General features: G+C 42.2%; 1 protein-coding gene across 1 annotated transcript in view; it reads left to right on the forward strand.

Moving 5' to 3' along the window:
- Window positions 1-26,261, forward strand: part of LOC140132489 (fibrocystin-L-like) — a 136,310-nt gene that overhangs the window by 87,823 nt on the left and 22,226 nt on the right. Inside the window, exons 40-64 of the mRNA XM_072151315.1 lie at window positions 120-269; window positions 2,015-2,192; window positions 2,545-2,701; window positions 3,766-3,922; window positions 4,636-4,715; window positions 4,838-4,967; window positions 5,849-5,978; window positions 6,238-6,479; window positions 7,150-7,286; window positions 7,801-8,830; window positions 10,319-10,510; window positions 12,605-12,762; window positions 12,877-13,036; window positions 14,111-14,270; window positions 15,382-15,470; window positions 18,158-18,312; window positions 18,404-18,533; window positions 18,619-18,737; window positions 20,183-20,312; window positions 20,915-21,088; window positions 21,253-21,356; window positions 22,085-22,211; window positions 22,469-22,584; window positions 24,563-24,653; window positions 25,112-25,260. Coding sequence (XP_072007416.1) covers window positions 120-269; window positions 2,015-2,192; window positions 2,545-2,701; window positions 3,766-3,922; window positions 4,636-4,715; window positions 4,838-4,967; window positions 5,849-5,978; window positions 6,238-6,479; window positions 7,150-7,286; window positions 7,801-8,830; window positions 10,319-10,510; window positions 12,605-12,762; window positions 12,877-13,036; window positions 14,111-14,270; window positions 15,382-15,470; window positions 18,158-18,312; window positions 18,404-18,533; window positions 18,619-18,737; window positions 20,183-20,312; window positions 20,915-21,088; window positions 21,253-21,356; window positions 22,085-22,211; window positions 22,469-22,584; window positions 24,563-24,653; window positions 25,112-25,260 — 4,445 coding nt within the window. The remainder of the gene's footprint in view (window positions 1-119; window positions 270-2,014; window positions 2,193-2,544; window positions 2,702-3,765; window positions 3,923-4,635; window positions 4,716-4,837; window positions 4,968-5,848; window positions 5,979-6,237; window positions 6,480-7,149; window positions 7,287-7,800; window positions 8,831-10,318; window positions 10,511-12,604; window positions 12,763-12,876; window positions 13,037-14,110; window positions 14,271-15,381; window positions 15,471-18,157; window positions 18,313-18,403; window positions 18,534-18,618; window positions 18,738-20,182; window positions 20,313-20,914; window positions 21,089-21,252; window positions 21,357-22,084; window positions 22,212-22,468; window positions 22,585-24,562; window positions 24,654-25,111; window positions 25,261-26,261) is intronic.

Below are 26,261 nucleotides of genomic sequence, written 5' to 3' on the forward strand. Positions count from 1 at the left end.
GGTAAAGACCACGATGGCCACCATCATGTCTTCTCCTGGGAATGTCACCGACAATCCTAGAATGTCCTGTAGTGTTTTTTACAGTAAGTGCTAATTGATCTTCATTTGATCCCATACAGGCAGTTTTGGTGGTGGGTTGATTCTCACAATCTCTGGCTCCGGTTTTGATAGTCAGATGTCCAAGGTATCTGTGTGCAACTCCAGGTGTGTAGTGGACCAGGCGAGATCCAGTCCAAGTTTTCTGTACTGTGCAGCTCCTGCAATCAATGGTAAGTCAAGCTACACTCTGCATGTAAGGAGGTTCACCATGGAATTGTCTCCCTCTTACAAAGGAGGATACCAACATGATATAGGGGTCACAGTTTGACCCTGTTGTGGGGAAGACTTCAAGTTACTGTCTGATTGCATTGCTTATGTCATGCCATGTAATGCTTGCCAGGTTATATGCAGGAGTTTATATTACCTAATCAAATAAACAATTACAATTTTTAAAGTGTATTTTATAGTAATACAATATTTAAAACAATCTTTATGTATTTAAAAGCTCTTTCTTTTTTCAATGCCTTTTAGCCTAGAATGTAAAATAAATAAATCATTTAAATGACTAAGAATAAAATTGTTTACATATCAACCTACACAAACTATTCAGTTATAGATCCAAATATACTCCCTTTAACATTCCATAAATACAAAAATGTTGCGTAAACTGCAAAGATCAAGACGTTACAGCACTAGAACCTAGTTTTATACATAATACAGCACCAAAACTGAGCTCATGCCATAAATACAGCACCAGAAAGAAATTGTATTACATAAATACAGCACCAAAAGAAACCTCAGTAATTAAAAGCAGCTCCAGAACAAAACCAGAACCAAAAAGGTACATAAATACAATACCGCAAAAAGTCTCTGTACAATCAAGCTCAGTGTAAAATACTAAGAATTATTAACCTGCAGACTATACAGGTGTGTGCAGCCCTGTTGGTATGTAGCCATAGAACAAGAATTGGACATATCTCCCACTTTGTTTTAATAAATTCTTGAATTCTCAATGAAATAAAAATTTATGTCATCGGCATCACAGAGTCTCCTGTCACAGGGTGTGATACACACTCTGACAGTGTACAGTCATCACTGTGAACATGTCCTGTGGGCAAGCAAAATGGCAATACCTGGATAAAAATAAGTCCAGGGCTACACAGAGTCTTTTTATGCCGGTTCACTGCTGCTTTAGCTCTATGTATGGCTGTGCACTGCCGCTGTAGCTCCATGTGTCGCTGTGTACTGCGGTTGTAGCACCAAGTGTGGCAGTGCACTGCTGCTCTAGCTTGATATATGGATGTGCATAACTACTGTAGCTCCATGTATGACTGTGTACTGTGGCTGTAGCTCCATGCATGGCCTAGTACTGTGGCTGTAGCTCCATGTATGGCTGTGTACTGCCACTGTAGCTCCATGTATGGCTGTGTACTGCGGCTGTAGCTCCATGTATGGCTGTGTACTGCCACTGTAGCTCCACGTATGGCTGTGTACTGCCGCTGTAGCTACATGTATGGCTGTGTACTGCCGCTGTAGCTCCATGTATGGCTGTGCACTGCCGCTGCAGCTCCATGTGTCACTGTGTACTGCGGTTGTAGCACCAAGTGTGGCAGTGCACTGCTGCTCTAGCTTGATATATGGATGTGCATAACTACTGTAGCTCCATGTATGACTGTGTACTGTGGCTGTAGCTCCATGTATGGCCTAGTACTGTGGCTGTAGCTCCATGTATGGCTGTGTACTGCCACTGTAGCTCCACGTATGGCTGTGTACTGTGGCTGTAGCTCCATGTATGGCTGTGTACTGCCGCTGTAGCTCCATGTATGGCTGTGTACTGCCGCTGTAGCTCCATGTATGGCTGTGTACTGCCGCTGTAGCTCCATGTATGGCTGTGTACTATGGCTGTTGTTCCATGCATTGCGGTGCACTGCCACTTTAGCTCTAAATGGTAAAATTAACTTCATGTCTTCCTCAGATACTAACATCTCCTCCTTAAGCTGTGACGTCAGTGTGATAAATGGAGACAACTCTGTACAGATCAGTAATGCCTTCACATACTCTTCCGCACTTACTCCAACCATATCTGATGTCACCCCCAAGAGAGGCGGCACAGCGGGGGGAACCAGGCTCACAATCACCGGATCAATGTTCAGGTAGACGCCATAGCCGTAGGTTAGTTATAACGGCAGTACTGGTTTTGTGATGTTAAACATTTTTGTGACTATTTTGTGGCGCAGCTGCGCTAGACACCATGCGGCACAAATTAGGGGGTGTTTTGGTGCTCCTTCGTACCGTGTCCCAGATTTAACATGCAAAGTCTGTCGCACACCCTATGTTACAGGTGCACCACAAAAAAGTTGGTGAACTCTCTCAGGCCTGTGCAAGGAAGCAACAGATTCATGATTTCTGGTGCACGATCTTAATGAATGTGTTCTTAGTAAATGTGCCCCACTTTGTTTATATGACGACAATTGTCTAATTTTTATCTTCTTCTTTCCTTTGCAGCTCTAACACCTCAGCCATCACCGTCACCATCGCTCAGTCCGCATGTGCCGTCCAGTCATCCAGTAGCACACAAATAGTGTGTATAACCAGCGCCCATTCCCCTTCACAAAGAGCCAAAGTCACAGTGTACATTGAAGGCCAAGGCAATGCTAAGATGGTAAGAAATAAGATAGCAAAAGGTAAAATATTACATGAATTCTGCTTTTTAGAATATCTGTAGAAGATAGAAGCTTAGCCCGGTGCAATATGACAGCTGGAGAAAATACAGGATTAAAAAATGGAATTAGAGGTGCCCAGAGAAATGGGTTTTGGGATATCTAATGAATGTGCCACAATTAGGCAGGGTTCACATTACGTTTTGTGTACGTACAGCACATACGTCAGAAAAACTCATTTACTAGGGGTCTGAATGCCGCATTTTCGTGGGGTTTCCTGACTTTTTTCCGTTTTACCCTGAATTGCCCTGGCTTTTTGGCGCACGCGATCGGATTGTGGCGTATCGGCGCAGGTTTGCATGCGACACAAATCGGGGGGCGTGGACGTCTGACAACCCGACTGATTCGGAACAATTTAAAAACCAAATTGTGTTGCAAGATCAGCATTTACATGCACCGAGAAGAAGAAGGTGAACTCCGGCGGACCTCAGCGGGAGAAGTGACAGATGCAGGAAATTGGACGCACGATCTTAGTGAATCGCGACAGACCCGAATCCTCGTCAGACAACGCACGGCGGGTATCGCGACAGGACGGGTAGGTAAATGTGCCCCATTATGACAGAGAGGCATAGTTGTTGACTCTGTCTCACCACTATACGTCGGATCCACTGAAAAAGGGAAGATGGAAAAACGTTGCATGTTACGTCTTTCCATCCTATTCCCTCCTGCTGAGCGGCGAATGGGTTAGGTGCTAACTAGCCGCTTGGCAGGTGGTCAGTTTGGGATTCCCAATGGGGAATGCCTCCAGACTTACATGACTTGGCCATAAGTCTGACGTTCCAAGACTTCAGAACACAGGACTCTAATTAACCCTTCTTATGTGAATGTTCCTGTATGAAATATGCCTTAGTGTCTAGTGATACCTTCTGTCACCTCATGTCTTCTCCTGAACTTCGGGGACAATTATAATGGAGTATAAGCCTTCAGTATAAGCCTTTATTGGTCTTGTGGTCCAACATGCCCAACCAAAACTGAAGATACTGTAATTACTTAATTAATTTTTTAGGAAAATGCAGACTTCTTCTACATCGATGTCTGGTCTTCTAAATACACCTGGGGAGGAGAATCTCCACCGGATGAGGGGTCTATGGCGGTTATCACACAGGGGCAAACCATCTTGTTGGATCAGAATACACCAGTGCTGAAGATGCTGCTGATTCAGGGTAATGGATCTACATCCCTTACGTATATTATTTAAGTAATAGGATATTCATTTAGTATATGATGGTCATCTATAAGCTTAAGATGGAGAGTGCTGATGAGTTTATATAACTCAAAAAACTATTGCCACTGTTGATCTGACATACCATTCTTCAATTGGATGTTATTAAAGCAAAGTACCTGTGTGAAGATAATTTCCCATAAAATTAGCCATGCTGTCCCTTAGAATCAAGGTAGTTGTCCTTGGATATGACCCTCCCTGCAGGAGTGATTGTACAATTGCATATTAAATGGCTGGGAGTAACTGCATGTCCAACAGTCATCTTGTAGTAATAAATGCTCAATCCAGGTGATCAGGCAGGACACAATAGCACATGAAAGTTTGTGGGTGGTCATATCCAAGGACAGCTAATGCAGATGCATTAAATTAAATGTGAATGTCCAGAAGAGAATATCCCTTTAAGCTATAAGCTTATGTGTCAATTAATACGATGTCAATTGCAATGCTTCGCCAACATTGTTGTTGTGGATGATGTAGCACACATGACCTTTAGTGTATAGTAATTTATTCTATTTTATTATAGCTAGGAATAGTTAGCTACTATCCCATGCAACACCGGGTATTATATTTTAGAAATATATTATTCAGATTTTAATATATTTACCACTAGGTTTAGCGCAGTAATATCCACAGTCCTTTCTTAATTAATAACAGGAGGAACCCTGATCTTTGATGAAGCAGATATAGAGCTGCAATCTGAGAATATCCTCATTACAGATGGAGGCGCTCTTCAGGTAATGGAACCCTAAGATTTACTTTGTAATTAGTTAAACTAATTCAGTTTAATTTCCTGGGATTATCGGACTGGTCATCAGCTTTATGCCCACGCCTAATATTTTCTTAAATCTACGTTCAGGTTGGAACTGAACAAGCTCCATTCCAGCACAAAGCCATAATCACCCTACATGGACATTTACGTTCTCAAGAGCTGCCATTATATGGGGCCAAGACATTGGCTGTGAGACAGGGGACCCTGGATCTTCATGGTAAATGGGGGACCTAGAGTTGGTGATGGATGTATCTACTATAACATGTACTACTGTAGTAAATTTGTTATTGGCATATATTGCGCAAGACCTATTCAACCCAGAGTTGAAATGTCCAAAAAAGTTGCAGTTGGGGAGTTGTACCAATCCGTCTACGCCAGAAAACTAATTTGTAGCAATTTGAAAGTAATTTGCCCCTGGAATGCAATGTGCCTCATTTAATGAAGGTTTTAGACCATTTTGGGGCAGTTTTCCAATTTGGCCTAAAAAGGGACATGTACTTGGTTTAAACGGGGTGTGGCCTAGAAGAGAATAGCCAGTGCACCTAAAAAATTCAGAAAATGTAATACTGTAGAGTGTAGACCAACTAAAAGGAGGTGCAAATTGCAACTCTTCAGTTTTATCCTTCCTTTAGCCTGGCCTAATAGATGCTTATCAAAGGCAGCCCTGGGGTCCTTCACTGGACCCTGGACTGCCGTGCAACACGATCGTAACCCTATGATTGCAGTCACAGGGTGCCGATGGGTGGCTCCCTCTCCCCCTCGGGTCTTAGTCCCAGGTTTGCGCTGTGATAAAACAGCCGGGCCCCGGCACAAGCAGGACATAATGTCCCGCAATATTTTTATGATGTGGCCCCGTAGAAAAGTGGCATATCAGGAGAAGTATCCTTAATGCGCGCCATAGAATTCCGATACATTAAAAACTGTAAATTAAGTTACTATGATTTAGTTAATAAAACCTTATGAGTTCAGTTTTCATTTTCCCCACAGCTGTTTTAAAATTAGCACTGGCCTCTGATTGGTTTCCATGTGCAACTAGAACAGTTCTGCTCTCAGACACATCTTATAAATCTCCCACTTGATGTTTTTTCTATATTTTAGGCCTCCCCATTCCTGTGACATGGACAAGACTCGCTCAGACCGCGGAATCAGGAAGCTCAACCCTGATCCTACAGAAAGCTGTGACCTGGAAAGCTGGAGATGAAATAGTGATTGCATCAACAGGTCACAGGTATACCATATCACTATAATACATAGAGTCAAAAAAATCCAGTTTGCTAAAGACTGCAGTCCAGCTTCCCCTTCTTGTAGATCGGGATAACCTGAGTGACAGCCATTTTGGTCACCATTATAGATTTCAGTCATTTCTTTCCTAAACATTGCTGTGTGGCACCGTCATCGTGTAAGCAGCTGTTCTTCCCATTCAAGTGATCCTGAGCTATCTGTTGTATGTTTTCCTAACATCCATCTACTTCCTCATCCTATGACAGACACAGTCAAAATCAGAATGAGAAGAGAACGATACAGTCCGTATCGGCAGACGGAATGAACGTGACCCTGACGCAGCCGTTACGTTACAAACATTTGGGCGTTTCGGTCACTCTACCTGATAACACTGTTTTTGAGGCCAGAGCTGAAGTAGGTCTCCTTACAAGAAACATCGTTGTCAGAGGGTCAACCAACATGGAATGGAGCGACACAATGCCGGCCTGTCCCGAAGGATTTGATACCGGTAATGTTGATTCTACTTGTGTGGAGTGGGGGAAGAGGATATTGGGTAATTTACCGACATACATCTATTAATGGTTTCCCACCACTTTTTTGAAATGTAAAGTTAATCCCCTGGATCAAAATGTCTTTTACCACATCAGCTGTCCTTCCTGCCCACAAAAAGACCACAGATAGAGGGTCAAATGATCCTAACTATCCATGACCATATCCCTTCCAGGACCTTATGACACAATTCATGATTACAAGCCTAAAGTCCTGGAAGGGCGATTGGTCATGGACAGTTAGGATCACATGACCTTCTATCTGGTGGCTATTTTATGGAGGCGGAGGGTATCTATTAATGACAGAGATGGTGTAGAAGTCTAAGGATTGGGCTTGGTCTAATCCTAGAGATGGTGTAGAAGTTGAAAAGTCTAACGATTTCAATAAGTTTGCCCGACTATTATCATATTTAGGATGCTTGCTGTCTGCTTAGTGTATACACCAATAAAAGTCAACAAATGGTATCCATTATTTATCCTGGGTAATGGGTGGCTTTACGTCAATGATAGGTTAGAAGCTTTTTCTGGTGAACAGTATACAATATGTTAAACTGAGTCTAAATACGTAATGTGGACAAAGCCTTATATCATGTGATCCCTCATTCTGTAATCCTCATGTTCTCTCTTTAGGTGAATTTGCCACTCAGACTTGTTTCCAAGGAAGATATGGTGAGGAAACAGGAAGTGATCAATTTGGAGGATGTATAATGTTTCATGCTCCGCAGCCCAATAAACTACTGTCCATTGGGAGAATTGAATATGTAGAGGTAAGTGTATAATGATTAAAATAGTGGCCAAATAATTCTGCTCTACCAGGAGATACTAAAACATATTTTAAGAATTTACATACAGTAGTTACATAAATGGTAAGACACTCGTATGTCCAACAACTTTAGCCAAGGGACGGGAGAGGACATGGGCAAAGGGAAAAAGGATTCAATACAATTACAAATGTCATACAAATGTCATAAATCAATATCTTCAAAATATGCCAATAAGATTTCCAGGATGGGATAAGGAAAACCACGCCTCTTTCCTTATCCCATCCTTGAAAACTTGTTTGCATATTTTCCAAGACCCCCTTAGTACAGCATCCATGGTTATAAGTCTCCACAGGCCTACATGGCGGCCTTGGCAGTCTCCATAGGGAGAACTCTTACTTCCCGATCTTAAAAATCTAATGAAAAATTTAAGTCGAGATAAGATCAGGTTGACTAATAATGTTTAAATAAATACAACAAAAATGACAGCATTAAATGACCTCTAACATTTGTTTTGTAGGTTTCCCATGCAGGACAAGCTTTCAAGTTAGGCCGGTACCCAATAAACTGGCATTTAATGGGTGACGTCCAGTATAAGTCGTATGTACGAGGTTGTGGAATCCATCAGACCTATAACAGAGCAGTGACCATCCACAACACTCACCATCTACTTGTGGAACATAACGTCATCTATGATATCATGGGTGGAGCATTCTTCATTGAAGATGGCATTGAGCATGGAAACATATTGCAGTACAACCTGGCCGTGTTTGTCCAGCAAAGTACCAGCTTGCTCAATGATGATATAACCCCAGCAGCCTACTGGGTCACCAATCCAAATAACACAATCAGACACAATGCCGCTGCTGGTGGGACACACTTTGGCTTTTGGTACAGGATGCATGATAACCCAGATGGACCTTCCTATGATCCTAACATTTGCCCAAAGTTGGTGCCACTTGGAGAATTCTACAATAACACTGTTCACTCTCAGGGATGGTTCGGCATTTGGATATATGAAAATTACTTCCCAATGTTTAATGGATATTGCACATCCTCCTCACCATCCCCGGCTGTCTTTAAATCTTTGACCACTTGGAATTGTCAGAAAGGAGCAGAATGGGTCAATGGTGGCGCTCTCCAGTTCCACAACTTCACCATGGTCAATAACGAGGACTCCGGCATAGAAACTAAGAGAGTAGTTTCAAGATATGTTGGTGGATGGGGAGAGACTAACGGAGCGGTCCTCAAAAATTCCATAATTGTGGGACATCTGGACGAGCTGGGACTTGGTCCTAATTACTGCACTGCTAGAGGCATCACCCTCCCGTTTGATGAAGGACTCACGGTTTCATCTTTAAAGTTTATGAACTTTGACCGACCAAACTGTGCAGCAATCGCTGTAACAAGTATATCAGGACTGTGCACAGACAGATGTGGAGGCTGGAGTGCAAGATTTGATGGAATACAGTTCTACAATTCACCCAACAAGGCAGGATTTCGATGGGAGCACGAAGTTGTTCTTATCGATACAGATGGGACTCTAACAGGTAAGTACATGAATAATAATCTTAAAGAAAATCTGTCAGCTGCCCAAAAACTCCAAGCCAATCATGAGGTCAATCAACGGACAAAATTAGTAATGTACTAAAGATAGTAAAGATACTAATGTATCTTGTGGGAAGTGAGAAATTAATCTTTCTATTTTCATGGTAATGAGTGCATCATCTTTCAGCCATCGCTCCATAGACTTACCCTCTCAGAGATCATTGACGTTCCCAGGTTTCTCCTGCATCACTTCTGTCACAGGGAAAGTCCTCCATCACTCAACAACTAAAAAATGTGCAGTAACATTCTTGGTCTTGACAATATTGTTTGTGCTTATTTTATCAACCCATCTGGTGAAGGTTTGAGGAAGAGCTATGACTCCCTGACCACCCTTTAGAGTAGCTTCTTCCATTACTTGCCCTTCAAAGACTGTGGCCTTATGTGTCTATGGACTTTATAACTGATCTGACTCCTTCTAAAAGGGACACTATCATCGGGGGTTTATCCTGGCAGTTTACTATTCCTATTCGCTTATGGCTTATATTTTGCAATGAGAATACAGGACTTCTCAGGGGTACTAACAGAAAGAATTTTTGAAAAACTAAAAATTGATGTTTTATCATCAGACAACATGAGCTAGCAAAGTATCACAAAAGTGACCTCCTACCATGTGGACTTTTTGGGTGAAGAACATCCTTACGGTGGAGGCATGCTAAGAAACCTATGGAAGTGAACGCTGTGAAGGCTGATGCTTTAAGTAGCGTCCTGAAACAATTGCCCTGTAAGTTTTGAGCTGTAAAAGTTGCAAATGGAATGGAAGCAAGTTAATCCTTTCCTGTGTAATGTTTTGAGGACGATGAGTGTAGCCTCAGAGATCTCCTCCATCAGGTGGGAACCCTTGAAGGGGAAGGCTGTTAGTGTTTTAACATGGGCATGTCCTCACGAATATAGTTGCCAGTATAAAAGGCTAATTCAGCAGAACTTTTTGGCCCATTCTGCTGAGGCTTTGCCACTCAGGGGCAGGCAAAAATAATAAAGCAAATGAAAGAACTTCCTGTCTCAAAGCCGTATTTACCAAAAGACTCCTTTTTACATTCCATCAAAGAAAATGGCCCCCACAAGAACCAAAGAGGGATCACTAGTAGTTGGTGATAGCAGTGCATGACCACATGGCTATAAGGAGACAGTGGAGTTGGAGCTCTGCAGCTTCTCCTTATGAACATACAACTGTAAAGCTGGATGACTCTCTTCTTCCTTAACCTTTGAAGATATATTAATAAATAAATCTACATTCATTTCCAACCTGAATATTTGCTACAAAAGTAATTTAGCTGGTGGAACTGACCTCCAATTGCTCTTTTTCTAGTGATAGCAACTATTCCCAAGGCCACCTCTATACATGACTAATATGGATGATAAATTAGGATTTTATCACATTTTGATTTCATTTATAATTAGCGTCTAACAAATATATTTTGGTTTCGATATAGGAACGACCGGAGCAAAGGTGGTACCAGGTAGTGGGCTCCTTGACCCGTCCCAGTGCAGACAAAGCAGTGATTGGAGCGCTGGCTTCCCAGGATATGTCTGTAATGCCTCCGTCAGCTTCCACAGATTGGCCTTCAATAACCCATCTCCATATTTTCTTCACGGAAAAGATGTCAATATATCAAATTCTTTTGGTATGTTTATAACAGTACGTGTTGTATGTTCTATGCTAAAAGTGAACATCTGCCCCGATAGAATTTTTTACACTTTCTCTTTCTCTTAGAAGTGTCAGCTCATATTGGACAGGATAAAAACTCCCAACTGAAACAAATACATTTCTGGGAGAAAACACAAGGGAACATCCCAACTTAGTGTTAAAAGAAAATATATTTTAAAATTCTTATAATATTTTCTTAAACATTTTTAATAATAAAATTCTATCCATAGGAAAGTGCCACTAGAGGGCGCTTAGGAACATACAGAATACTGGTAAAATAATAGTGATTGCCTTTCCCATACCAGGCACTCCACTTTGATGAGATCATAAGAGCTTGTCCTGCTACAACAGAGGCCTATGTACACATTAGGCAGTGTAAAAAATCATCTTTAACAGGCACAACCAAATTATGTGTTTCCTAAGAGCTATTGATTTGTGAATTTCTTGTACGGGACACGCCGGGTCCCGATGCAAATGCAGCAAAGGCTTACCGGTATCACCCGCGATCGGTGCTGGCACGGGCGCCGCCATCTTTCCAAGGATCGTCGCTCCCCGTGACGTCATCAGGGAGTGGCGATCCATCGCCATGTCAGCCTCTTATGAAGTTTTTAACCCATTCATTACAATGTGCTAATTGCACATTGTAATGAATGAGGAGGAAAATCCCCAGACAGTTAAATCCCCAGTTAAAATACCCTAGGGAGTCTGAAAAATAGTAAAAGTAAAAATAAAAAAAAGTTAAAAAAAAAATTATAATAAAAAAACCTAATTCAAATCACCCCCCTTTCCCTAGAACTGATATAAATATTAATAAAAATCATAAACACATTAGGTATCGCCGCGTCTGAAAATGCCCAATCTATCAAAATATAATAACGGTTTTTCACTGTGTTTAACCCCGTAATGGAAAACAGCGCCCAAAGTCGGAAATGGCACTTTTTTGCCATTTTGAAAAATATAAAAAAAAGTGATCAAAAGGTCGCACAGTCCTAAAAGTGATAGCAATGAAAACGCCATCAGAAGTCACAAAAAATGACACCCACCACAAGTCCGTACACCAAAGTATGAAAAAGTTATTGGCGCCAGAAGATGGCAAGATTAAAAAAAAAATGTACAGGAGGTTTTAATTTTTGTAAATGTGTTACAACATTATGGAACCGATACAAATGTGTTATCCCCGTGATTGTACCGACCCAAAGAATAAAGTAGACATGTCATTTGGGGCGCACAGTGAAAGCTGTAAAATCCAAGCCCACAAGAAAACGGCACAAATGCGTTTTTTTTTACCATTTTCTTTGCATTTAAAAATTTTTTCCCGCTTTCCAGTACATGGCATGGAATATTAAATACCATCACTATGAAGTTCAATTTGTTACGCAGAAAATAAGCCATCATGGTGCCCTTTATGTGTGAAGGTGGTGAGTGAAAAATGGAAGTGAAAAAACTAAAAAGGGCCAGGTCGTTAAGGAGTTAGGCTACAATTACACACATGTATGGGGGACGTATATACGGCCGATATACGTCCCCCATACACCTCTATGGGCTCACGGCCCTGTACGGGAGCGGTACGGTGCAGCACACGTGTGGCACCGTACCGCTCCGTAGCCCGGGAAAAGATAGGACATGTCCTATCTTTTCCCGTATTACGGCGCCGTGCGCCATAACTTGCTATGGAGAGGGGCGGGGGTAAGCAGCGCTCACCCCCTCCTGCTCTCCCCGCGCTCCCGTGTGCCCGCCGTGCTACGGGGCGGCGGGCTCACGGCAGTGTGAATGTAGCCTTAAAGGAAATCTACCACCAGGATGAAGGACTGTATGCAAATCAGCTTGAGGGGCTTCAGGCTCCATAGGTGTTAATGGAGCCTGGAGCCCCTCAGGCTTATTTGCATGCAGTCTTTCATCCTGGTGGTAGATGCCCTTTAAGTACAAACCTAAAGAACCTATTGTACATGACCCGGGGACTGCCTATACTGGAAATGGGAATGGCTACTTTTGTGTTTTGCAGTAAGTTGCAAAGATAAATAGCAAATAAAGTCTTTACCCTCTGTAATATCCAGGTAACTTTTACTTGTAGGCTCCAGCCTTGTACCGTACCTGGCAGCACGTTTGACACACCCGAACGGTTGGATGGCCTTATTACCTAACGCAGGATCCTTCAACTGGTATTTCAGCAATGTTGACCTCACAGGCATCACCTACATCTCCTACACATCGACCTTCTATGGATTTAAGGTAACATGAATACATATCCCAAACAGTCGATGAAACCAGATATTTGGCGTTTGCTGGAAGACTGTTGTATCTGCTATTTTTAATAATTTTGCCCTTTGACTGTATTATATCTAGAGCGCGGACTATGTGCTGATATCCCACAACTTCACTCAGTCGCCTGACAAGTTCAAGATAATTGATGATCACAATGCATCCACCCCGCCAATGGGCTGGGACACCAATATCAATGGAGACTGGTACTTTGATGGTGACACAACTACTTTAACATATCTAGGTACGTATATCTGTGCGATATCGTTGATACATATTGGGGGTCATTTACTAAGGGCCCGATTCGCGTTTTCCCGACGTGTTACCCGAATATTTCCGATTTGCGGCGATTTTCCATGAATTGCCCCGGGATTTTGGCGCACGTGTTCGGATTGTGGCGCATCGGCGCTGGCATGCACGCGACGGAAATCGGGGGGCGTGGCCGAACGAAAACCCGCCGGATTGGGAAAAACCGCCGCATTTAAAACAAAAAATTGGTCGCATGGGCTATACTCACATGCACCAGGAAGAGATCAGTGAACTCCGACGCAACTCGGCGGACCTCGGCGCAGCAGCGACACCTGGTGGACATCGGGCGCAGGACCTTCATGAATCGCTGGAAGACCGGAACGCTTGTCCGAGAAGCCGCCGCTGGAACGCGAATGGACCGGGTAAGTAAATGTGCCCCATTATGTATTTACTTCACATGATACATACATTTGGTATATATGCTCAACTTGAGGGGGTTCTGTTCCTCATTATATGTTTTTCCCTACTGGGTTCTCCAATAAATTGATGTTTTAGTTTTTTTTTAATTATAAAGTTCGCCATTATTGAGTGTTTTGTAACATTCTCCCAATTCCAGATGTGAAAGTTAAAACTTTTATAAAAAGTCACAAATTTTGGCATAAATTCACATCTGCCCCCTAGCAAGCTAAGCCAAGCGCTTAGAGCTGTTTGTGACCTTTTGGAGACCTTTTTTTGCAACTTTTGTTAAAGTTGCAATTTCACTAAAGACCCTAACTCCTCCAACTGCACATGTATTAATAAGGAAAAATCACTAGGATACATTCTGACAGGCAGAAAACCAAAAAAAATGCAGGCACACAAAGCCAAACTTAAGATACATGCCCCAATGTTTTTCTAAATAGGCAACTCACCACAGTATGAATTTTCAGTGGCACCCATGTGACAGTAGAGAGACATAAATAATGTCATCCTTTAGGTTTCTATGATGATGTACATTGAACAGTAGAAAACCAGAATATAGCCCAAAAAAACACTGCATTCTTTAGTTACAAGTATTTTCTGCTCCCAGTGTCAGGAAAACTCCCACTTCAGAGACAAGCTGTACCTGGGATCCTGGACTCAACTATGTCAAACAACAACGTAAACGTGGAGGTCTACCGGTGCTACTATACAAACTGTAATACACCCCCACCACCAACTCCACCCATATACTACCCTACAGGCAAAGAGTAAGTGTTACTGGACTGTAACCTGTAGATCACAACTGTAACTTTCCTATTGTATCAGAAAATATCAACAAAAATTCTATTTATATTCGTATTCTATCACCAAGTACTGATATAATTTATCTGTTTTACATGTATTTGGTTAAAGTGTACCTCCAGCTTCACAATTATTTTTAAAATATATTCATATCGGACTCACCATTTCCAAATGGAATGATGCCCCTATCGATTTTGCTCACCTTTTTCTTTCCAGAGTTAGGCCATTTTTCTGTTCTGAAGCTACTTGTCAGAAATGTTCCTCAGCAGCCGTGTACTAAATCCAATGAGATTCTAACAACTAAATCCACTGCGCCCCTCATAGTCTGTGCATGTAGGATCTATATTGTCATCTAGCCTGGAAGCTTTAATCAAATGTAGAAGCATGAAGTATGGAATAGGTAGTAAAAACCAGCAGTGAAACAGAAGAGTGAATAGTCTTTTTAATAGGCTTTTATCAAACCTGGCACAGATTTTCCCCTCTCTTGCCGCCCTCACATTACTTTTTTGAGAGGGTAAAATTATTGGCAGGCACAGGTTATAGCAGAAGTCTGTGTCGACAATGTGCCTGTCTTAATACATTCACAGCATCACATGATCCTTCCTTCCAGAGTGAGCAGGGAGTAGCCACTCCCTCTAGGATCTGTAAAGTTTTATGTGTAAACACTCTTTGGTCTGACAGTACTATTCAGAACAAAGTGTGGAGACTGGCTTTGCAGGGCTAAACTGAGGAGGATAGCACAGAAACTGCTAGACAGGGGGTAATGGAAGCAAAAAGCAAAGTTGCGCTTCATGATTAGAGCTATTGGGAAAAAATACTGTATATGTGTATGTATCCAGGATTGAGAATGTCAACTTTACTGCTAATGAAGCCATGAACAAAAGGGGGCCAGGTTGGGTTGCCCCTTCTTTCCCACTTTGTCTAGTGTGAACTTACTGCTATGTAGGGATCTCTATATATTTGCACATAATAGAAGGGGAGTTTTTTAGAGATCGGCGTGTAATCTGTAGGTATAAGCCTTTGGATTCGATTAGATAAAATGTGTCCTTTTTTAAAGTATTTATCTTGTCTTTCCAGGCTTTGGTCCAATCGCCACTTCTGGGAATCATCCCCAGAAAACAATTACACTGTCCCGGAAGAAGGATCTAATGTTGTCATCCCTGCAGGTAGATGCTAGTGCTGATGGTATAGGGGTGGGAGAGCCCAAAGAAATTTGGCTTTCCCAGCCCACTTATACATTAAAACTCTACAACACACCATGGTTCAGGGGTAGGCATGGTAGGTGAGTGCTAAGGGCGCTATCCTGCTACCAAATCTGGGGGTGCTGTCCTAACTCTTAAAAGAAATCAACAGTATATGTGTCTTTAAGATGAGCATTCCATTCCATACAGAATGCACACAGCCCTATGGCACCCACTGTAGGATACAGGCGGTGCTGGTAACTACATGATGATGTCCAAGGTGCCAGCTGGGTCATAGAGAGGATGCAGGCAGCGTGATAACACCACAGCCTACATTTAGGCAATGCTATTATAGTTGCCAGCATCTCCTGTGTCATACAGATGAGAAGTGTGGGGCTGCAAACAGAGGAGGAAGCTGCAGGGAGGTGAGTATAAAGGGTTCCGTGCTACTTTACAAAGATGGGGGGGGGGTGCAGGGGTGCAGAAAGGGGGTGTTGAGCTACTTTGCAAAGGGAGATGCTGAGTTACAAAAAATGCCAAGCAACTTTACTAATGGGGTTTCTATATTTATAATGGGGGTGCTGTGCAACATTTTAAAGGGGGTGCTGTGCTATATTTTTGAGGGGGTGCTGTGCCACATATACAAGGGGTTACTGTGCTAACTAAAATTATATGGCAGTGTATAGTATTATATACTAAGCAGCCATGTTTTATTATCTGTTCATTCTGCCCATTTTATTGGCAAAGAAATTGTTGTCATTGATGTAGTCCACTGATTCTGATGCAGTCCGGGGATGTATCTAAAGTCTCTGCCGCCTGAGGCAAGCTATAGAATGGTGCGCCCTCCATCCCATCCAGAAGTAATATATTGTTATTGTTTTAGTAAATAAGTTCTCCATGAAGTGTCTCTCCCATGCTGGGTATGAAGAGACACTATTTTTAGGCATTAGATTCTGCTTTATAGCAGGTGGCTGCACCTCCCTATCTTGCTGCAGGTGGTGCAGCCTGAGGCAAGAAGCTCAAGTCGCCTTAAGAATGGGGCATAGACAGATCTGATCAAGAAAACTGAAAACATAGCCCTTCTAATTAATGCATGGAGGCTTCTAATATTCACTTAAAGGATATATAAACACATTTAGGACTTCTTATGCTAAAAAATTAGAAGTATTACCTCTCCTCTATATAATCAATGATCCAGAGCTAGTTTTGGCTTCAGATACTTCAGAAAACCTCAGTGCATCTACTAGCCTTAACCCTAGCTTTCTAACCCTTCTCTGCTGACCATAGGCCACTAACCCTAAGCCACTAACATACACAATTCCCTTATGATTAGTTTATAGATAAAAACTGCCCCTAACCTGCTAGCCGTAGCCCAGTAGCCCTAATATATATGTATACAATGTCCCTATAAAGAGATCTGCCATAAATATTTGAAAACCCCCAGAGGGCCTTGGTTCAACCAACCTTCTCTCCTTGTTTCTGTGTCACTCCAGTACTGATGGTTTTTGGGTCTGCATCTGACTGAAAGTTTTTGGGGGTTCACGAAAACTACTTCAAAACAGGAAGTCCAAGGTCCAAAGTCCAAGGAGGCCACTTATCAGATGATCCTGTGCTTCCCCCAGAACCTACACCTGGGTTCAGACTCAAAATCCGGAAGGTAATGGAGTGACGTTTGAATTGGGAGCTGGAGCCAGGTAAGTGTGTTATATATTTTTCTCGACCCCCTGGGGGTTTTCCATGAATATGATTCTATGGTGAGACCTTTATGGCTATGTGCAGTTTGCCTTCTGATCGTGCAGCAGGCAACACATTGATGAAGATCGGAGCCCGATGGTACGCGCGGCACACGCCTGAAGTGCATGAACTGTGTGCACCAGATTTTTGGCCGACCTGCCGACATAAATGGGGCGGCTGGTGCGAGTATGCCCTGGAACGCCCATTTCTTTGCAGAGGATTGTGTCACAGCGTGCATAAAGCAGCTGTGACACAATACTGATACAAGTAAGGGTAGAGCACTCAAATTTTTCAGTCACTTCTTTTACTTATCAGATCACAAGAAGCAGACAGAATGATGTTTGCTATGATCTCTCTGACTCCTCCACCTTTCATCCTGTGAGCCAATCTGGCCAACTCTCACCCCGGTTCTTGCCTTGTGATAGGGAATTGGCCACACCCATATTGCAAAGGCACTAAAACGGCACTAGCCACTATTTTAAAAGATTCATATGAACTGAATCAGAAAATATTCAGATCCAATTCAGTCCTGTAAAAAAGGCGGAATGGATCTACAAATTGATGAATAGATTCGCTCATCTCTAGTTTCTTTCAAAAAATAATTGTTCAATACTGGATCTCACTTAACCATTTGCTGGTCAAATTAATTTGCTAGCTCTATTACTATTCTGCTATTGGTTTGTTTTTGCAATTTTCTTGGTTCTTGATCCCTGGCTTTGTTGAATTGACTTTTCTCCTATCTTGTTTTTCCATTTGGTTGTCTTCTGTGTCTGCCCAGGGACCTAGGGAAGGAACAGCACCCAGTTATTGGCCACCAGTTAGGGTGGACCCAATAAGTAGGCAGGTGACTGTTTTTGGTGGAAGGGAGGGGCTCACTTTCCTGTCTGACATCTCTTTGTCCAGAGTTTCCATTACAAGCTTCCTGTTTTCCATTCCAGGCAAGTGGGTAGTAGCTGACATAGACATCCCATCCCTCAATAAACTTATCATTTATGGTGTCTTGGAGTTGAGGAACCTCACTGACAACTCAACAGCACGGGCTGCAGCCACCTTCAGAACAACTGTACTCAATGCTACATACATTTCTATCCAGGTGAGGAACATAATACAACCATATTTGGTCAGAAGTAGTTTTGGTAAAAATATCCAGGGGATATCAATTTATTTTTATTGGTTATGTTTAGGGTGGAAGATTGATAGGAGGAACAAAGGATGAGCCATTCCAAGGAGAATTGCATATTATACTACGAGGAAATCACTCAACCCCAAAGTTTCCATTGCCAGGTGGTCCAAACCAAGGGTCAAAGGTTCTAGGTAAATTCAGATCTATAATATTGCGGATGTTTACAATGTGGATATCATAAAACTAAACACTCAATCCCTCATCTTCTCTGGGTAGGAGTGTTTGGGCAGCTGGACCTACATGGACTTTCACGCTCTGTGTATAGGACAAAGCTGGCAAACACAGCATCAGCGGGATCCCAAACCATCACCGTCAGAGATCCTGTAGACTGGCAGGTGAGTTTTACCAGTTTTGGTCTAAGTCAAGGATCAGAAAAGCAAGAGAAATATGAACTTTTACTTTGATCTTGCTGGATTAAGGGTTGGATAACTTGCAAATTTGGAACTTGAATGTGACGTAATAGTACGTCACATGTCGGGTCCCGGTACATGGAGAGGGCTTGCGGGCCGAGCCCTCTCCATAGCCGGTAAGTCTTTGCTGCATATTGCAGCAAAGGCTTACCGGTAACACCCGCGATCGGTGCCGGCACCGATCGCGGGTGTTTTACCGCTGATCGCCGCCGGCAAAGGTGCCGGCTGCTTCAAAAAGACGGCGGCGCGGGGAGCGACGATCCGTCGCTACTTCGGGTTAACCCATTCATTACCATGTGCTGTCAGCACATGGTAATGTATGAGTAGTAAAATCCCCATATACTGCCATACTGTAATATGGCAGTATATGATAGGATCGATCAGACAACCTAGGGTTAAAGTACCCTAGGGAGTCTGAAAAATAGTAAAAATAAAAATAAAAAAAAAGTTAAAATAAAAAAATTATAATAAAAAAACCTAAAAATTCAAATCACCCCCCTTTCCCTAGAATTGATATAAATATAAATAAATAGTAAAAATCATAAACACATTAGGTATTGCCGCGTCCGAAAATGCCCAATCTATCAAAATATGATAACGGTTTTTCACTGTGTTTAACCCCGTAACAGAAAATCGCGCCCAAAGTCGAAAATGGCACTTTTTTGCCATTTACATTTTTTTTTTAAATTCTATAAAAAGTGATCAAAAGGTCGTACAGTCCTGAATATGATAACATTGTAAACGTCATCAAAATCCACAAAAAACTACACCACCCACAGCTCCATACACCAAAGTATGAAAAAGTTATTAGCCCCAGAAGATGGCAAAATTCCCAAAAAAATTTTTGTACAGGAGGTTTTAATTTTTTTAAATGTATGAAAACATAATAAAACCTATACAAATTTGGTATCCCCGTAATCGTACCAACCCAAAGAATAAAGTAGACATGTCATTTGGGGTGCACAGTGAAATCCGTAAAATCCAAGCCCACAAGAATACGGCACAAATGCGTTTTTTTACCAATTTCACTGCATTTGGAATTTTTTTCCCGCTTCCCGGTACACAGCATGAAATATTAAATACCACCATTTTGAAGTGCAATTTGTTACGCAGAAAATAAGCCATCACACAGCTCTGTACATGGAAAAATAAAAAAGTTACAGATTTTTGAATGTGGGGAGTGAAAAATGAAAACGCAAAATCGAAAAATCGAAAAAGGGCCGCGGCGGGAAGGGGTTGCACCTTTGATGAATATGAAATGACGTCAGATTTTAGTGTGGGATCTCCATGTTTACAGGGAATCTTTAGTTAAAAGCAGTAAAATAAGCTACTACTTCAGGCTTCACTTTCCTCACATTTTCCTTTACAAGGTGGGAGAAGAGATTCTGATCACGACCACCAGTTATAACGCCTGGCAGACAGAAACCAGAAGTATCGTTGCAGTTTCTTCTGACCAGAGGACCCTCACCTTAAATGTGTCCCTCAGCTTCAACCACACTGGTAAGTTATGTATATTTTCTGGTTTTAACCCTTTTTTAAAGAATTTATGGATAGTCTAATATACTATATTGTGTGGATTACAAAAGTGGGTGCGGTGAGTTACCTGAAGTGAGATCAATCAACATCTAAGTTATTACTACCGAGCTGTATTGTCAATGCTCTATAAAAATCACTGGGCAGTAGTATTATTTTATTACTGCCACTAGTCCTTCATGTGCGACCTATTGATCAGATCCCAGCATCACCGCGAGCATCACTTTGCCGGCATTCATGACTGCGCTGGAGTAATAAGTGGTCAGCAGTGTGAAACAAGTGACATTACTGGGGGCAGCAGAAGGTCTCACTGACAATGTTTGCAAGAACTTAATGGTTTTAGGAGCTGTAGAAGCCAAGATATGGTTGTCCAAAGTGAAACTACTCTTCCAGCCTCTAAAAGTGACTCAACTTTTTTTTTATGGTTAAACAAGGGAGTTTTAACATAAATTAGGGAAATCTAGAAGGAACATTTCATACCCTACCTGAATCTGCTGGCATTATCTGATGTTATCTATATCTGATGATATATCTGATGTTATCGCTTATTTATTGTATTTTTCTTTCAGCTAACACTTATCAGGTACCGAACACGACTCTGAATTACACCCTGGCGGCTGACGTTGCGTTACTCAGTAGGAACGTTAAGATCATCGGTGAGGACTACCCTGGTTGGTACAGTGAATCCTTTGGAGCCCGAGTTCTCGTCAGCACATTTTCTGCCAGCGGCATGGAATATCGAGGTATCGTAGACGTTATCAATGCAAGTTATTTTTGATTCTGGCAAGTGATGCCACCAGATACAATGGAAGACTGTGGAATAATTTTTGTTTAATATTTAGAGACTTTTGGTCTGGCCATTTGTGCAGGAGCCATTACTAATCCTTGTATGATTGTGTGTTTAAAGGTAATGCAAGAATTGAAAATGTGGAGTTCTACCACAGCGGACAAGAAGGTTACAGAGATCCCACAGACCCGCGCTACTCATTGGCTTTCCTCAATCTTGGCGAGGTATGTATCCCTGAATTTTAGTTACCGTATGTACTTGATTATAAGTTGACCCAAGTATAAGCCGAGGTCCCTAATTTTGCCACAAATAACTGGGAAAACTTATTGACTCGGGTATAAGCCAAGGGTGGGAAACGCATTGGGCACAGCTTCCTCCAGGAATGAAATGCCTCATGCAGCCAGATATTCCCCTACTAATGAAATGCCCCATGTAGCCAGCCACCCTCCTACTGAGGAAATGCCCCATGCAGCCAGTCCCCTAGTTATGAAGGGCCCCATGCATTCACCCCCCCCCCCCCACTGATGATAAAATGCCCCATGCAGCCAGGAACTCCCTCCACTGATGAAATGTTACCTGCACCCCTTGGTTACATACGTACATACTCACCTTCCGGCACTCCAGGTACTCGACGCAGCACCCTGATGCTCCCCAGCTCCTCTTCTTTCTTCTCTCTACATGTAACAGTGGGCAGAGGTGCGTGTGCATGCGCTCTGCTTGCCAGCGTACACTATGATGTCATCATGATGTCACCGTCGCATCATAGTGTGCGACGGCCGGGAGAGCGCATGGTCGTGTCTCTACCTCAGGGAGCATCGGGGAGCCACGCTGAGCATCGGGAGTGCCGGAAGGTGTGTATGTAAGTTTATTGGCTTACACAAGTATTTTTTTTGGAAATAAAATCAGGACTGTCAGAATTTATCTGGATCCTAATCTATTTTGTCATTTATAGGTGTTATCAAATGAATCCTATGTGAAGGGCTGCGCCTTCCACAATGGATTTTCTCCGGCTATTGGTGTGTTTTACACAAATGGACTCGATATTGATGACAACGTCATTTACTTCACTGTAGGAGAAGGTAATTAAGATAGAAAAGTACAATCTCCTCTGGGTCAACATTATAGGAATATATTTGTCTTGATGGATGGACTTCTGTTTTGAACCATGATAAATAACATAGAGAAATAAAAAAAACATCTAATAAAAAACTTTTTTATTCCATACTGTCGCCTATCTAGGTATCCCCCATAATTTACTGGAACCCATTTGATAATACAGTTCTTCTATATAATGTTACTACACTGTAACTCACATAATTTATGTCTTATTTTGTAGGAATCAGAGTATGGGGAGAACGTGTAAATGTAAGACGAAATCTTGTTGCCCTTGCCTGGTACATACCAAGGCCTGGTACATCCCAAGGAAGCAACCTGTGGCTCGCTGGAATAGAGGTGAACTTTTTCTTCTACAAGCTGGGATTTAACATGGGCATTGGGAATGGTGTCAACGTGAATCTCCAACTTTCATTATCATATCTTTTTATATATTAATTCTGTGTTATATTTACTCTGTTTCATATATAGTCTTTATATTGATCAGACTCCATTATTTCTGGTTCAGAGGTTCAAATTCATTGCATCAACTTTATTTACTTTGTGTCTGTCTGCAGTCACCACTAGAGGGAGCACTTACTGTATACAGAATCATTATTGAACTCAATGTAGGCTTCAGAAATCTCCCTCTAGTGGTCGTTGCAGGTAGTTAGTCCCAGTTCGCATTGAGTACAAGAATTTTAATTTAGTTGGAATTTTGGTAATTGCTACAAGACCTAACTGGGAAACATGTATGTATGTATGTATGTACATGTACCATTTACAGAGGTATGAAGCTGTAAATAAATATCCAGTGGGGTATATTTACTAACAGTGAAGGTGCAAATCTTATTGTACATTTTACAACACAAACTGATGTAAAATATTGTGGCACATGACTTATTTTTGCCCCCTGACACCTATTGACTGGGAAGTTTATTATAACTTTGATGAAAAAGTGGCGTAGATTTTGACTCTAGATTTGGTAGTAGGGGATGTGCCTGATATTGCAAGTAGCACAGAGTGCGTCAGTGTAATGGTAGGTCTGGACTAGGGATGACAGTAGGATAGAGAGCCCTAAAATGAGCACCCCATACGTACACCTGACTACTTGCCTCACATATCCTAAGGTGATATGGGACAACTACAAAGACGGTCCCTTCCTAAGCCACAGTGCAGACAAAAAGCAAGACTCACAATTAAATAACACAGAAAGCAATGTCAGAGTTCAGGGTCAGAATAGAGATAGAAAATACAGTACAAAATCAAAGTCCAAGAGAGTAGTCTCAAAGAAAATGAGCAGGTCAAGCAGAACTAAAATCGGCACTGGACTGAATGAAAACAAAACAATCATAGGAGGCTGTCACAGGCAATAGGAGCAGAAGGCTATCAATCAAAACATTAACTGTTTAAAGACAGGAAATCAGCAAGTAACTCAAGTGCGGGTTCATGCAACTGACTAGTGAAACACAAAGGCAAATGCCACCTAAGTCGTATTCTGCGGACAGAGTAAGACTTGGCCATGGATGTTATATTCAGTCTAGTTATCTCCCCAGTATCTAAAAGTCAGTTACTGCATAATAATGAGAGGGCAGGTATCAAGACCACTGGCGCATCAATGGCTAGAAGTCTCAAGATGCTTGCAAGGCAGACTTAAAGGAAATCTACCACCAGGATGAAAGATTGTAAAACAAACACACTTACATACTGGTCAATGACCCCCCCTGCCAGTTTCAGCTCTTCTTTTAGCTTCTTAGGACCTTGTTTTTATGAAAAAAAAATTATTTCCGGCCCTATGGTCCATTTGCATAATTTTTAAACCGTTTTTTCCGAAAAGCAAGGGCTCAAGAAGCTAATAAAAGAGCAGATCGTGGCAGAGGGGGGAAGCTCCAGTACGTAAGTGTGCTTGGTGTACAATCCTCGAGCCAGGTGGTAGATTTCCTTTGACTCTCCTGAGCTAGTCCTCCTACGTTAGCTTAGTTGCCAATGTGGGCAAATTTTTGTGCTTTTGACAATTTTTGCACCCTTTTGTCGTGAACGCAGTGTCGGACTGGCCCACCAGAGTACCAGAGGAGCCTCCGGTGGGCCTTGGCTCAACCCAATATTGAACCCCATAGGTCCATCAGAAAACACCACAATGTGGAGACTGCTAGAGTATATTTCCTGGGGGATAATGAAGAGTGGGCCCCCAGATTGATTTTCTCTGGTGGGCCTAAGGAAACCCAGTCTGACACTGTGTGAAATGATCTCATACAGTTCTTGATATGTGACACAAGTTATTCCTATAAGATTATAATGTACTTATTAGTAGCTATAATTTGTGCTGCTTTATTCCCAGATCAGTGAAGGCGCAGACATTGTACTGCAGGATAACGTGGTTTGCGGCTTTGAGAGAGCCGCGTATCGCATAGATGGAGAGTCTTGTCAAAGTGAGTAATAGATGAAATATAATAGTAACACAGACACTAGATCACTGCTATGGGTCAGTTAGTTGACACTTTTTCACGTTTTCCCGAGGTGTTACCCGAATATTTCCGGTTTGTGCCGATTTTCCCTGAATTGCCCCGGGTTTTTGGCGCACGCAATTGGATTGTGGCGCATCGGCGCTGGCATGCACGCAACGGAAATCGAAAAACCCGACGGATTTGGAGAAACCGCCGCATTTTTTTTAAAAAAGTGCCGCTGGACACGCGCTTACCGGCACCCAGCAACGGATCGTGAACTCCGGCGGACCTCGGCGGACTTCAGCGCAGCAGCGACACCTGGTGGACATCGAAGGAAATGCCTTAGTGAATCACCGGAAGACTCGAATCCACCGCAGAGAACGCGTCGCTGGATCGCAAATGGACCGGAACCTCTAATAATATACAATACTATTGTCTTACAGATTTCATCAATCCCAGTCAGCAGTGGTCTAACAATGAAGCCTATGGAGGGTTATATGGTGTCTATATGAATGGAGATGGGCTTCCCGATTGTTCACTGATAAGAGGATTTAAATTATGGAAATGCTGGGATTATGGTATCTATGCTCAGGTAATGTATGTGTATAAAATGCCGGGAATTTTCAGTTTCATGCATAACATCATGTCTGACGAAGAGAAGTAGTATTCTCGAAAGCTCACCACCAGTTATACTCAGTTATTCTCAAAAAAGTGATTTCTTCACTCTTCTTCAGGTAATGTATGAAGACAGAACAGCCTGAGTGTTGTCAACTTCAAAAAAACTCCTTATTGAGGCTTGTCTGTCCTCCAGCGGCACAACCAGGAGCGAATGCAGAAGCCAAACCAGACCCTCAACTATAGGTTTTCTTTTTGAGGGCAAGCTACACCTTATGGACCCCCAAAGGATCCTGGGCATGGGTGAAGCCATACCCTCTGCAGCCCCTTAGGTTAATCCCTTGCTATCAAGACATGTTTGTTAAATACTTGTATTTCATATGTATTAATTCCGTTTATACACCAAGCAGGATGTGCGACCACATGGAGCACCAACCTTGTGGAGCAGGTAGGGGGCGCAAGCCTCCATCCTCCTCCTGCTCCATATTGCAAAATAGCCTCAAATAAGAGAAAGGCATTTATCTTTAACGAGAACTTGCCATTTAAATGAATATACCCAAAATAAAAACCTCATTAAAAACTATGATTAAAAAGCATTACCCTTATCCCAAAAATGGTTCCATTCCATGGCTTCACTGTTAAAAATCAGTGCATTTCACCTGATGAATCCAATGAGTCCAAGAGATTCCACCTATAGAGTAAACTACCTACTGCCCTGTTCTGGGGCATAATCTTATAAAGCTTTTTTCTTGTGCAGTTCCTTTCTGTAGTCAGGTGGGCGTTACCGTTTCTCTTTTGCAAAGAAAGCTCTGATTGGACAGTTTGAAAGGGTGTAGGACATGCCCTAAAATTGAAACTTCAAAAAGTCGCACGGCCAGCGACCACTAATACCCTTTAGCCACCAGGATTGGGTAATAAAACTCAACTTTTATTAGATATTAAATTAAGACTTCATAAGTAACGAAAACTCATTTTAAA

The sequence above is a fragment of the Engystomops pustulosus genome, chromosome 5, assembly GCF_040894005.1.
Source record: "Engystomops pustulosus chromosome 5, aEngPut4.maternal, whole genome shotgun sequence".
In the NCBI taxonomy this organism is placed as follows: Eukaryota; Metazoa; Chordata; class Amphibia; order Anura; family Leptodactylidae; genus Engystomops; species Engystomops pustulosus.